The 15,622-nt window shown below is 37.0% G+C and overlaps 1 protein-coding gene across 7 annotated transcripts in view; it reads left to right on the top strand.

Annotated features, from left to right (window-relative positions):
• pde1c (phosphodiesterase 1C) overlaps positions 1-15,622 on the top strand; it is a 369,089-nt gene that overhangs the window by 213,130 nt on the left and 140,337 nt on the right. For 2 of the 7 annotated variants that reach the window (XM_031903902.1, XM_031903905.1), the window contains exon 2: positions 1,208-1,234. The exons of the other annotated variants lie outside the window; for them this stretch is intronic. In XM_031903902.1, the coding sequence (XP_031759762.1) occupies positions 1,208-1,234 (27 nt within the window). The remainder of the gene's footprint in view (positions 1-1,207; positions 1,235-15,622) is intronic. 7 annotated transcript variants of the gene reach the window in all.

Below are 15,622 nucleotides of genomic sequence, written 5' to 3'. Positions count from 1 at the left end.
AGCCAGTACCTCAGCCTGGGTGCTATATATCTGCCATCAAACAGACCATTCCCACACAACCCTTTTTGTCACACTAGCTATAAAATTATTAGAAAATGATATCCCCCAATAGTTTATTAAAAATTAATATGCATAATATGTCCTGTAGACAGGAAATGAGACAGCAAGTGTGGTCTTCCATGAGATGGGTAAGAGCTCATCCACTGTGGGTTGGTTAAGCCCAATTGGTATATACTGGGTAATATAGGGAGACACCCCATGATAGATACCACCAGTAAAGTATGGGATCCCTTATCTGGAAACCCGTTATCCAGAAAGCTCTGAATTACGGAAAGCCTGTCTCCCATAGACTCCATTTTGATCAAATAATTCAGAATTTTAAAACCGATTTCCTTTTTCTCTGTAGTAATAAAACAGTACCTTGTAATTGATCCCAACTAAAATCTAAATAATCCTCATTGGATGCAAAACAATCCCACTGGATTTAATTAATGTTTTATTGATTTTTTAGTAAACTTTAGGTATGGAGATCCAAATTACGGAAAGACCCCTTATCCAGAATACCCTTGGTCCCAAGCATTCTGGATAACGGGTTCCATACCTGGTACCAGATTTTTGCTAAATCTTATACCTGCAGTGAACTGTATGCAAGCTCCTGGATACTTCAGATTGAAATATATTTTTAATGATATTGATAGTGTGGTGCCTCCTTTAGCAGTTTCCCAGCATACTGTTTATTTGGAAAAAAATGCTTATGATTATTTCTTGAATTATTTATGAAGATGGAAATATTTAAAAAAATTATTTTAATGAATATTTATGTGGGCTGTTAAATGAGTAGGCAGGCCAGCCACTTATGTAAACAAATTTGATTCATGGACAAAAAGGTATACAGATTTTATGGAGTTTGATGCTAAAATCAAGAGAGAGTATTGAACTTGCTTGCTGGATGTCCACATAGTTACACATCTTACATATTTTAACATATACATTTTTACACAGATAATTACATGTGTTGCCGACTTATGACCAGTGGCACTGCCATGAGTACTGCAAGTATAAAAATAATTAATGACTGATTCTCATTTGTCTATTTTTAGTGCAATACATACCCCAAACTGCCATTAAATTTGATTACCTAATAATCATATCCATCCTATCAAAACAGAGTTTATCTCTGTGTTCATCTCTTGATTTTTTCTTTTAGGAGGAAATACAAGAAAACATCACAGAGGTAGGACTAACTACACAAGTGTGCTATCCTTTTTTTCTGGTATCATCATGCCTAATGAATTGAATACATGGAGCATGGGTTGTTGCAAACAGGCATGGAGAAATTAGTTAAATGGCACACTTCTGCCCATTGCCTGCCAACCACATGACTCTTTTTCTGAATGAAGCAGTAGCATGTCTTTCCACTACATTTTAAAGGTACCCAGTCACATGAAGTTCCAATAACATGTACTCTACAGCTGCATATTCAAGAAATTCTTGCATTTGAGCTACATCACAGGAATGTGTAATTGTGTAATTGCCAAACACACAATACTGGTAAATGACTGGTAAATGATTGCGATTTCTCTATCTGTACAGTATTATGTCCCAATTTCAGCACACTGTTCCATCAGCTTTCTTGTTAGAGTATTTGAAAATGATGATTGCTTTTGTCAAATATCTTTAATATGCAGAGTGTAGGTAGGCTATTTATTTGTTCACCATGATAATAATGTAGCTTTTGGAAAGGTATTGTTTGTATAGGGACATATTCAGAGAGTACTACATATAGTTTTTGCTTCATGAAAATCATATTCAGACAGCCTGACATTATATAATTTACATAATTCAGATGATAATTCAAATGGATCTCATATGGATGAAAAAAGTAACTATATCAATGAATTGTACAACTGACTAGTCACATAAAAAGAAAGTGTACATACTATGCCTGTATGTGTCAAGAGTGGTGAATTTGAACATGAATATGATTGTTTGCTTAGATTGAATGCAGCACCAGTTAACCCACTAAAAGTGGGCATTTAATCTATTTGCAAAATGTGCATGGATCCACCAAGTTGAATGATTCATTCTGAACAAAACATAAAAGTCTGTAATGCAAATGAGACTTAAGGCAGACTGGAGGAAGCTGGGTCAGATTTAAATGTTATTATACTGGGAAAAACATAAAAAATCCCATCTTCTCTCTTCTTGTTATCAACCAATTTATCTGTAATAATCTATGACAGCTCAATGAACAGGAATTGTGCTGAACATACGTTTTGCCTATTCATATAAAAGCTATATTTTTATTTATTTCTTGAACTAAACAGGGCAAACAGACAAAAAGAAGCTAATTTGTCCCCAAATTCACGAAACAGCAAGAAAATTTGCGAAACTCATTTGTCACACATTTTTTTTTGTCACCCGTGTCTTTTTTGTCACCCGCATCTATTTTGTCGCCCACATCTTTTTGGTCGCCCATGTCTTTTTTTTGTTGCCCGCACGTAACCGCGCCCCATGTTCACGTGCCCTTTTTTAGATGACCGCGTCCAATTTTTCCATGCAAATTTTCAAGGAAGTTTCGCTAAACAATTTGGCAATGGCGAAATGTGGAAATTCACTGCAAATCCATGCCTGGTGAAAAAATTTGCTCATCATTAATCACCAGTATACAACCTTCTTTTTTTTACCCCTTTGTTATGACTGTTTTGGTTTACAGAAGACATTTATGCTGGGGGATTATTTGTATAAGGGGAATCTAAGAGATAGATTTATTAACATTCTGATTTTTGTGGCTTTAGAGATTTTTGAAACCACAACTAAACTGATTTCTTAATTGTCTACCTTGCAAGGAACAAACATTGAGTAGCTTCAATTTTTTCATTTGCCCTGTTTAGCTTAAGGGGTAACAAAAACCATAGATTTTTTGTGATTAAAATAATTGGCAAAAAGTGTTAACTGATCTCATGTTGAATACAGTGGGGAATAGTTCACCTTTAAAACAAAAGTAGTCTCCCAAGGTTCAATGGAATAGCAATGACTGAAAAAATAATAGTTTGTTTTACTGCTTTAACACCAAGGTGGTACAGAGAGATCTTAAAATATGTAGATGATCAAGATGGATCAGAATGGTTAGTTGAAGCAGAACAAATTTGCCTATGACAGTTAAATAATATATATAAAAAGTAAAACATAGAAGTATAATGAACCTAGACATCTTATAAAGCAGAAAATAGAAAGGGAAATTGCAGATAGTTATTTAGAAAGGGAAATTATGATAGTAAAAATACAAACGTAAATTAAAAAGTTCTCTTTCATTTATATATATGATGCCTTATACATTATTAATTGTTTTATTTCATCAACTTTATGTTCCTTTGCAATTGCTGATATCCAATAACGACTGCAATCAATTTTGTTACTGTTACTATAGTAGTCCTACAAGGTGCTGGTATATTATTTACAGTCATATCCCAGGAGCACTATGCAGTACCCTCTAGCAAATATTTTCTTTTGAGGTGACATTTAATTAGGTAGAATCTGTTTCAGTCATAATGATTCATACCATGAGTCTTAATCATTGCTTGTAAAGATAGGTTTTTGTTTTCCAAACCACATTTACAAATGTCCTTGTCTTTAAAATGATATCTATGGTGTATTGCAGACAGCTAGCAGTGGCATGGTTTCTGTGGAGTACTTAACAATATTTATTAGACACTTGAAAACCTCAGCGGTGTAGTTATATAGTTCATGGTTCATGAAAAAAAATGTACAACATAAATATCTTGCAGGGGGAAAAGAGAACGGATCATGGCTTATTACACAATTGAAACTTTAGTACAGCTACAGTATGTTTAAAAGGAAAGCACTTTAAAGGATCATTCTAATTTCCGAAATACAGAATGTCTTTCTCAAAATTTTAGGAACATTTGCTTTATATCAGTTGTTTTGTAAGAGTATGCATTTAAAAAACGTAAATGTGAACTGTAAATACAAAATCCAGTGACTGTCACAAATAATTATCTTATTGTACTTCAGTACCTGAGTGACTGAAAGAAGACTATTTATGATGAAGAGGAATTCTTGAGTGCAGGAATTTGTGGGACAAGCATGTAGTATCTAGGGCAGGCACAACACTTGTGCCCTGCTGACAGTAAATAAGGCCTAATGTCTTTTTTCAATGCCAGTGCCAAACTGGTAATGTCAAATTAATGCATGAAAAGTATTAAAACAATATCTCAATTTTTTCTTTTTCTAGACCCCCATTTATGCAATACAAACCATTGTAGCTTGTGTCTAATATTAAACTCTGTTGATCGTTTACTAATACAAAATGTAATAGATTCTTCAAGTTATTTGCCATTGAACTTATCTTCATTTCTAAAGTGTTTCACATTACATTTACCTGCATTAATCCTTTGATAGCTAGTAATTTACCATGCTAGGGATTGCATTGTTTTCTATTTATTTAAACAATGCAGAAACCTACATTGTCAGAACTCTAAAAGGGATGGTTCACCTTTAACTTAATGTTCTTAGCAACTTTTCAAATGGTTTTATTTTTCATCATTTTTAAATTATTTGCTTTGCTCTTCTGACTCTTTCCAGTTTTCAAAAGGAAGTCACTGAGCCCTCAGCCAAAAAACTATTGCTCTTTGCGGCTACAATTTAATAATTTTTGCTTTTTTATTACTTATCTTTCTATTCAGGCCCACTCCTACTCATATTTTAGTTTCTCATTTAAACCACTGCCTGGTTAGTAATGTCATTTGGCCCCTAGCTGCAAAATTCCAAACTGGAGAGCTGTTGAACAAAACATTATATCATTCAAAAACGACAATAGAAAAAATAAAGACCAATTGCAAATTCTTTCAGAATAGCACTTTCTACAACATACTAAAGGTTAACTAAAGGTTTAACAACCCCTTTAAAATAACAAATATATGTTCACTGTCCTTTTGGAGAGAGTGTGTAGCGACGTGCAACTAAACTGGAAAAGGGGATGGAAGATTTAAGCTATGAGGTTAGACTGTCGAGGTTGGGGTTGTTTTCTCTGGAAAAGAGGCGCTTGCGAGGGGACATGATTAAAACAAAAAAAAATGTAACCTCTTAAAGTTAGTCACTCCAAAAAACAGCTTTTTGACCAAAGTATTTATATTTATTTCCCTGTTTGAGTTTAACCATGCTACTTTTGTACATAGATTTGAGGGGAAAAAACTGTACAAAATATTTTTTCACCTAATTTGCATTTCCAAGACTACAGAAATTTAAAAGTACTTTCATTTTTTTTCTGTAAGCAGTTCCAACAATAGTACAAAGACAAGCACTTTATTATCATATTCTGTAATAGATTCACTTCTAATTAATGTTGTGTCAGCTACCAGAATATCATGATCATATTTCATACCATTATCACAGTCCTTTGCAGACTTTTGCTTAATTTCAAGCAACAAATATTTTAGCAGAATATTAATTGAATTTTGACGAGGGAAAAAAAAAACAATGTAGCACTAGAATAATGGTTGAAGTTTGCCTTTACATAATCATTAAACAATGGACTTAAAGTAAAACTGTTATGTAAGACAGCTTTGGCTGAAAGCTCCCAAGGCACGAATTACTAGACTCTTGTTGTTGAAAAGCACTTGAAATTTATGACCTGTTCAATACACAGGAGTGACCTTGCCTACATAATACCTAAACAGGGATGGAAGCTTCCAGAGGTAGTAAAGACAATTTCCAAATAAAAAAAGTCACCTTCATGAAATAAAAATCCAAATAGAATGGAGATCATTAATCTGAAATAAAATTGACATTAGCAATAAATTACTGGTACAACACAGTACAATTACTGTAGTGCACCAGTGTTCAATTTTTTTTAAATATCTGTTTTATGTTTCTTTCTGTGTTATTTTGTGATTCAAGAAAGCTGTGTACCCTGGGATTGGCAAGAATTATATTGAATTTGAGTGTTTCCTGTGAGTTTACACCCTAAGATACAAGTCTATGGAGTGTCGTGTCCTGCATCTTACACTTGAGTTTTAATTATCCTGAGTGCAAGTTCTCTGTGTATAGGCCCTAGCTAGTGCTGCTGTCCCTTAGTGCTCTAGCACTTGCCCACATGACAGTGGTAAATAAGGGACTCATATATAAAGACAGTGTCAGACTGGGTTAGCATTTGTCTTTATATTTTTCTATAAATATTTTATATTGGAATATTGCTTAACAACTGTACTTACCTTCATTTAAACAAGGTTTTGTGTTTGGGTTAACAACCCCTTTAGAAGGGGAGCAGCGACTATACAAACGGCCCGGCTACTATTAGTAAATCTATTGTCCATGTCTTGTTTAGCATTCAGCCCCTAAGAACAGCACATATATTGTTGGGGTTTTGATTCTTTACAATTAATTTCTAAAATAAAATAGGAATGCCATTGTTTCAGAAACCTGTTATCCAGAAAGTTCTGAATTAAGGGAAGGCCAACTCCCATAGACTCCACTATAATCAAATAATTCACATTTTTAAAACTTTTTATCTCTAGTAATAAAACAGTACCTTGTACAGGTATCGGACCCCTTATCCGGAAACCCATTATCCAGAAAGCTCCGAATTACGGAAAGCCCATCTCCCATAGACTCCATTTTAATAAAATAATTCAGAATTTTAAAATTGATTTCCTTTTTCTCTGTAGTAATAAAACAGTACTTTGTAATTGATCCCTACTAAGATATAATTAATCCTTATTGGATGCAAAACAATCTTATTGGGGTAAATTAATGTTTTATAGATTTTTTGGCAGACTTAAGGTATGGAGATCCAAATTACAGAAAGACCCCTTATCCGGAATACCCTTGGTCCCAAGCATTCTGGATAACGGGTCCTATACCTGTACTTGATCCCAACTTAGATATACTTGATCTTTGTTGGAAGCAAAACAAACCTATTGGGTTTATTTAATGTTTAAATTATTTTTTTACTAGACTTAAAATATAAAGTTTTAAATTATGGAAAGACCCCCATTTCCCGAGTATTCTGGATAATACGTTCCATACCTGTACACGGAATGCATATAGAAATTCTAATAATGCTGTTGGCATTTTCCTGTTTTTTCCAGTTTTTTTCCAAATAAAAAAATGTTTTTGTTTTTTTTTAAGTGAAACAAAATGCATGACAAAATTGTAGCTCGGATTTGTGAAAATATTTGCTGTTGATAAAAATGGGAATTTTGCCACAAAAATGTACCAGTCAATGGTACCAGTCAGTATGAGGTTCACGCATATCTTATCTGGGTTATTCAATGGTCAAAAATAGGTAGAGGTATCAAGGCATATTCAAGGCAAAAAACATTGTTGTACACAACAATCTCTCCCCTGACCAAAAAAATCCTTTTAGAACAGAATCCAGATTTGGAAAAATGTAAAAAAATTGTAAATTTGCAGACATTTTACCCAATGTATTGGAGTCAATAGTCATATTTCACTGCACTTTTCTCATGTCAAGTGCATTGGAGCAAATTGGTGTTTTTTCTCATGTTTAACAGAAATATCACCAAATTTCAGTACATTGAAATCAGAATTGACTGAATTAAATTTTACCACAGATTCGCAAAAAATTTTTTTCCATTGACATAAAGGTGATTTTCGCTGCAAATTTGTATCAGGAAAAAAGATCACTCATCCCTCTTTGATGGATAGAGGATGGTTTTGCCAAAACCCGATCCTGGAACCCAGTTAAGCAAGGATAGGTGTAATATCAGTTTGCTCACAGAACTTATTGAAGTATTTGTTGACCTGGACTCCTAAATGTCTAAATATATCCACCACAGACAATTGTTCAGTTGTAAGCATACTGTTCTGTGGGAGGGCATCAATAGGAAAAATTGATTCATAATAAGTGACTCGGGGCAGATTTATGAAAATTCAGGTTTGTGCAATTTTAGAGGTTTTCTCAACCTTAATTTAACTAAAGTCACATTTAAATCCGAATATAAGAAGTACAATGAATAAAAATGCGGAAGAAATACAAATAAGGATATGATACCTTGAAGTCCTCATTTTCATAAGAACTTTTTGCAATTAGAAGCAGAAAAACTCCCCAAAACCTCTAAAATCTCAAAATAAATAAATATTTTACAGTGTGCTAATAAGTGCTCCCATTGACTTCTCTTTGACCTTGCCAGCTTTAGATGGCGTAGTTTTCTATGGTTTTCACACTTGATAAATAGCTAGACTAATAAATAATCTAAATCAGGGGTCCCCAACATTTCTTTCTTGTGAGCCACAGTCAAATGTAAAAAGACTTGAAGAGCAACACAAGCATCATAAAAGTTCATGGAGGTGCCAAATAAGGGCTAAGATTGCCTATTAGGTAGCCTCTATGCACACTATCAGCTTACAGGAGGCTTTATTTGTTAGTAAACCTTGTTTTTATTAAACCAAAACTTGCCACCAAGTCAGGAATTCAAAAATAACAACCTGGTTTGGGGGCACTGAGAGCAAGATCCAAGGGGTTGGTGAGCAACATGTTGCCCCTGAGTCACTAGTTGGGGATCACTGATCTAAATACACAATCTTTAGCACTAAAAAGTGTTATTTGGGGAAACGATAAATATGGACATTGATAAATTGAAAAATTGTCCAAATTCTGAGATTTGTCTAATCAAACCTTTTAAGGAGGTGGCAGACTGTAAGGTTAGTCGACAGTGATAAAACTTCACTACCACAATTTAAATCGCCAGTGGGAAGGCATACGCTTTGCTTCGGTTTTCCGAGGTTGCCCGAAGTTTCCTTGTAAGGCAAGGTAGGAGGTTCTGTAATTAATAAACAAAAGCATTAAGGTATAATCAGCATATAATGACACCTTCTTAATTGTGACTCCAAGGTTAAGACCAGCTACTGTATATCCCCGTGATCCCATATCAGAATTACCAGGGGTTCAGTAGCCAGGGTGAAAAGGGTGACAGGGGATAGCCCTGTCTTGTTTCAAATGTTTGAGTGGGGAAAGCAATCCTTCTACCAGAACTCTGGCTGGAGACTGCACATAAAGTACCTGGTACTCCAGTTACCCACATAACATTTCACTTTGGCATGAAATAGACCCCAGAGACCCATATAGGTCTTACTCTGGGAGTTCTTGGTGTGTACCTAAATTACTGTTTTGCTTTGATCGTTTCTGAATTTCTGTTTTGATACTGACCACTTGATTGATGCCTGCCCTGTTCTTTTGCCTGAATACAACTTTCTTTCTCCCTTAACCCCTTGAATATTGTCTATGAAGATTCTCATTCATCCAGGTCATGATATACAGTATCTAGTAGAATTAAGTCTAAAACAACTGGACTTTTCTGAGTTTTTCTTGAAAACGTTTCACCACTCATCCAAGTGGCTTCTTCAGTTCAAATGACTGGTAGGGAATTCCCCGGTATTTAAACTCTTGATGGTAGTAGAGTCACAGACATCCAATCACAATGGTTCCATTGAACTTGTTCAGTTAGGTGTTAGCTGAAACTGACAGGTGTAAGGTGTGATTGGATCATACCTTCTTACACCTGTCAGTTTCAGCTAACACCTAACTGAACAAGTTCAATGGAACCATTGTGATTGGATGTCTGTGACTCTACTACCATCAAGAGTTTAAATACCGGGGAATTCCCTACCAGTCATTTGAACTGAAGAAGCCACTTGGATGAGTGGTGAAACGTTTTCAAGAAAAACTCAGAAAAGTCCAGTTGTTTTAGACTTAATTCTACTAGATACCCTTGAATATTGCAAATTGAACTTTTGAAACGCATCTTCCTCCTTGATACAGACCTCAAACCTAGTAAGGGCCAATGGGATTTGACAAATATAGTGTATTAAATGTCTTCTCTCTATCAAGAGCTACTATTATCCTGTTGTTCAAATTATTATGCTGCACACAGATGTAGAGTAATATAAGTCAAATATCTTATATTAATATTAGTGGCTCTGTGAGGCATGAACCCCATCTAATGTGGATCGATTAATATGTAGTGTTTCAAAAGATTTGCGAAAAGGCAAGAAAATAGTGAAACAGCAAAAATGTCGAGCAGAAAAAAATTGTCGCCTGCGACTATTCTTGCAACAATTTGGACGTGCAACTATTCTTTTGATGCCTGTGACTATTCTTGCGACAATTTGGACGTGCGACTATTCTTTTTGACGCCTGCGACTATTCTTGTGACAATTTGGACGTGCGACTATTCTTTTGATGCCTGCGACTATTCTTGCAACAATTTTTGGACACGCGACTATTCTTGCGTAAATTTTTGGATTTGTCTGCGGCAAATTTTTTTATCCGTTTCGCGAAACAATCTGCCAATGGCGAAACGCAGGAATTCGCCGCAAATCCATGCCTGGTGAAACATTTCGCCCATCACTATTATTAAGTTAGGTTGAAAAAAGACGTACGTCCATCCCGTTCAACCATAATGGCTATATATAACCTGCCTAACTTCTAGTTGATCCAGAGGAAGGCAGAGGGGAAAAAATTCCTTCCTGACTCCAAGATGGCAATCGGACCAGTCCCTGGATCAACTTGTACTAAGAGCTATCTCCCATAACCCTGTATTCCCTCACTTGCTAAGAAGCCATCCAACCCCTTCTTAAAGTTATATAATGTATCAGCCAGCACAACTGATTCGGGGAGGGAATTCCACAACTTCACAGCTCTCACAGTAAAAAATCCTTTCCGAATATTTAAATGGAACCTCCCTTCTTCTAAACGGAGTGGGTGCCCTCGTGTCCGTTGGAAGGACCTACTGGTAAATAAAACATTAGAGAGGTTATTATATGATCCCCTTATATATTTATACATAGTTATCATGTCACCTCTTAAGCGCCTCTTCTCCAGTGTAAACAAACCCAACTTGGCCAGTCTTTCTTCATAACTGAGATTTTCCATACCCTTTACCAGCTTAGTTGCCCTTTTCTGGACCCTCTCTAATTCAATAATGTCCCGTTTGAGCACTGGAGACCAAAATGAACAGCATATTCTAGATGGGACCTTACCAGCGCTCTGTAAAGGGGAAGAATAACACCCTCCTCCCGTAAATATATACCCTTTTTAGTACAGCTCAAAACCTTGTTTGCCCTTGCAGGTGCTGCCTGGCATTGCTTGCTACAGCCAAGTTTATTATCTACAAGGACTCCAAGGTCCTTCTCCGTTATGGATTTGCCTAGTGCCGTCCCATTAAGGGTAAAAATGGCTTGCATATTTTTACATCCCAGGTGCATGACCTTACATTTATCTACATTAAATCTCATCTGCCACTTAGCCGCCCAGATTGCCAGCTGGTCATAATCCTGCTGCAAGGATGCCACATCCTGGATAGAATTGACTGGTCTGCAGAGTTTTGTGTCATCTGCAAACAGTGATACATTGCTTGTAATACCCTCCCCTAAGTCGTTTATGAACAAGTTAAACAAAAGTGGACCCAGTACAGAACCCTGAGGGACCCCACTGAGAACCTTATTCCAAGTAGAGAATGTACCATTAACAACCACCCTCTGTACCCGATCCTTTAGCCAGTTTTCTATCCATGTGCAAACGACTTCACTAAGACCAATAGACCTTAGTTTAGAAAGAAGTCGTTTGTGGGGAACGGTATCAAATGCTCTTGGCAAAATCCAAATAGATTACATCTACTGCGTCCCCACTGTCCAGCTTCTTACTCATCTCATCATAAAAAGCAATTAAATTGGTCTGACATGACATGTCCTTCAAATAGCCATGCTGATTCCTACCCATAATGCCATTCTCCAGTACATAATTTTGTAAATTTGTGATCCCTTAACAAGCTTTCAAATAACTTGCCCACCACGGATCTCAAATTTACAGGCCTATAATTGCTAGGCTGAGATCTTACTCCCTTTTTAAATATAGCAAACAAAATGAATTCTGGGAATGAATTCCAAACTCTTAAATAAATCCCATTTACATGGGTTTATCCTATAGGCTACAGCTCACCCACTGGGTTTGAAGCTGATGCCAGGATAATAGCTGATCATATTCCCAACTACAGACCGGTTTCGCCTTTCTTGAGGCTCATCAGTGTAGTTAGTGGGAATCTGATCAGCTATTGTCCTGGCTTCAGCTTCAAACCCAGTGGGTGAGCTGTAGCCTATAGGATAAACCCATGTAAATAGGATTTTTTTAAGAGTTTGGAATTCATTCCCAGAATTCCTTTTGTTTGCTTTTGTCTGTATGAGGCAGTCTCCTCAACCTCATTTATTTGTTTGTAGAACCACATGGTGAGGTGACTCTACCTAAGCTGATCAGAAAACCCTGCACTACACTGATGAGCCTCAAGAAAGGTGAAACCGGTCTGTTGTTGGGAATCTGATCAGCTATTATCCTGGCTTCAGCTTCAAACCCAGTGGGTGAGCTGTAGCCTATAGGATAAACCCATATAAATGGGATTTATTTAAGAGTTTGGAATTCATTCCCAGAATTCATTTTGTTTGCTATAATTAAAAAGGGAGTAAGATCTCAGCCTGGCAATTATAGGCCTGTAAATTTGAGATCCGTGGTGGGCAAGTTATTTGAAAGCTTGTTAAGGGATCACAAATTTACAAAATTATGTACTGGAGAATGGCATTATGGGTAGGAATCAGCATGGCTATTTGAAGGACATGTCATGTCAGACCAATTTAATTGCTTTTTATGATGAGATGAGTAAGAAGCTGGACAGTGGGGACGCAGTCTCCTCAACCTTATTTATTTGTTTTTAAATATAGGAATGACATTCGCCTTCTTCCAATCCCTAGGTACCATACCTGATGAAAAAGAGTCTAAGAATATCAGAAACAAAGGCCACTGTAATTCTGCCCCTAGCTCTCTCAGTACCCAAGGGTGTATTCCATCTGGCCCAGGTGCCTTGTTCACATTTATCTTGTGTAACCCTTTAAGCACCATATCCTGTGTCAACCACTGTGTAGTTGGAGCTGAGACAACAGTGAAGCTATTGGGTGGGACTTGGCCCACTGGCTCCTCTACTGTATACACAGAAGAAAAGAGCTGGTTAAGCACATCTGCTTTTTCTGTATCCACTGTAACCATATTGTTACTATAACTCAATGGGGCCACACCCTCAACCTGCATTTTTTTACTATTAATATACTTAAAAAACGTTTTGGGGTTAGTTTTAGCCTCTGCCGCGATTCTCTCCTCATTTTCTATCTTAGCCTTCAGGATTGCTGTTTTAAAACACTTGTTATAGTGTTTATATTCATTAAACGAAGCTACTGTCCCCTCTGACTTATATTTCTTAAAAGCTTTCCTTTTTTTCCTATTAACTTCTTTACCTCAGAATTAAGCCACATAGGGTGATTCTTAACACTTCTACTTTTTCTTATAAATTGAATAAATTGAGAAAAGTAATGATTTAATATCATTTTAAATGACAACAATTTCTGCTCTGTGTTTTTATGAGAAAACATAATGCCCCAATCTATGCCCTGAAGCGCTGCCCTTATGGGGGTAAAATTAGCTTTTTTTTAAAATTCACTGTCTTTTTTGCCCCAGTGTAAATTTGTTTCCTGCACCAAACATCAAATTAAATAACATTATGGTCACTGTAACCCAGGGGTTCAACCACTTGCACATTTGCTATACGTTCCGGGTCATTAGAGATCACTAGATCCAATATAGCATGGTTCCTAGTTGGCTCCTCAACAACCTGTGACATAAAGTTGTCATGCAGCAAGTTTATAAACTTGTTCCCATTTACTGCCCTGGCAGTACTATGGCTCCAGTCAATATCAGGATAATTAAAATCCCCCTTTATTATAACTTGCCCCAAACTAGCAGCCTTTTCTATTTGCAACAGGAGCTGGGCCTCCTCCTCCTCACTTACATTAGGGGGTCTATAGCATACCCCTACCATTAATTTGGTAGATTCTTTACTATCTGTGAGAAGCTCAACCCATAAGGATTCAGCTCCCTCTTTTACCCCCATCACTTCCTCCTTAATATTTGCTTTTAATTCCTGTTTAACGAACAGACACACTCCTCCTCCTTTTCTATTGCCCCTGTACCTCTGAAACAATGTATAACCCCCAATATTAACTGCCCAGTTATGTGACTCATGGAACCAAGTTTCAGCAATGACAATCACATCATATTTCCGCTCCAATGCCAGTACCTCCAGCTCTCCCATTTTACCAGTCAGACTCCTTGCATTAGTAAACATACATTTAATACTGGTACCAGGGTGAGACTGTCGCATAAACAACTTATGGGCCTCTCTGCCATTATCAGTACCCCGAAGGAAGTCTCCTCCCCCATTTTCCCTTACTGTGCTCACTACCTCATCTATCCTGTCTACCACAGAATTACCTGCTGCACCCCCCCCCCCACTTCTAGTTTAAAATTTCCTCCAACCCTACACACCTATGAAAAAAAGTTTTTGTCTCTACTTCATGTAGATCAGTGCTGTCCAACTGGCGGCCCACAACGCCCCTCTGTGTGGCCCCCCACCTGTCTGCTTTGATGGCTTACCTTACCTGTGTAAACTTTAAATTGTATCAGTACTGAGATTGACTGGCCCCCTGCATGGTTCACACCTCAGATTCAGGCTGTAATTCCCCCGTATTGTTTAAACATGTAATCCCCTGTACTGTTCATACCTTTTAATCCCTGCATTGTTCAACCCCTGCATTGTTCACACCTCAGGCTCAGGCTGTAATCACCCACATTGTTCACACCTCAGACAGTAGTAGAAACCCACAAATAACCCCTGCACAGTATAAAAGAAGATATACTGAGGTGGTACTGCAATTATAAAGTTTTTTTTAATATATAGTTATTGTGCAAACTGTAGGAGCAGTGCCAGCATTGTGTCACTGTATGCTGCCTGTGTGTGCCATACATATGGCACACACAGGCAGGGTAGGGCAGACAGAGTATGGCACACACAGGCAGCATAGGGCAGGCAGAGAATGGCACACACAGGCAGTGTAGGGAAGGCAGAGTATGGCACACACAGGCAGGGTAGGGCAGGCAGAGTATGGCACACACAGGCAGGGTAGGGCAGGCAGAGTATGGCAAACACGGGCAGCATAGGGCAGAAAAATTCCGTCCCTCGGTACCACAGAAGTTGGGCAGCACTGATGTAGATGATCTTTGTATGGCTCACTGCAAATACTTCTCCAAATATAACTCAGCTCTCAGCTATCAAAGAACATATTCTAGGCTATTCTGACCTTTATCTGTGCAATTTTATGTTCTTTCAGGCTGAATTTCCATGGTTGAATACCTGTCCAGTTTTATCAAGCCATTGTGCCTACAAACATTGATTTTAATTGACTTCCAGAGCTTTTTATAGGTGCATATAATTACTTTGCAAGAAAGCATAAATGGCTGAACGAGCAAACATCAGTTTAAATCAGATATGTCCATTTTTAATCATGCAAATTATTAAGATGAACATTGACTGTAATCATAATATTAATGATCTTGTTATCAGCTTCTTTATTTAAATGTAAAATGTGTGTTGGCCTATTTTAATTGACTATAGAAAATTTTTTGTGAGTTGAAGGAAAATTATAAGCACTAAGAAATCAAACAGCCAACTGGTTTCTTTTCAGTTCCGCGCGGTCTCTTAACCAT

Source organism: Xenopus tropicalis, chromosome 6, assembly GCF_000004195.4.
Source record: "Xenopus tropicalis strain Nigerian chromosome 6, UCB_Xtro_10.0, whole genome shotgun sequence".
Lineage (NCBI taxonomy): Eukaryota > Metazoa > Chordata > Amphibia > Anura > Pipidae > Xenopus > Xenopus tropicalis.
Note: the sequence above shows the minus strand (reverse complement) of the source record. Positions and strands in the feature narration are given on the sequence as shown.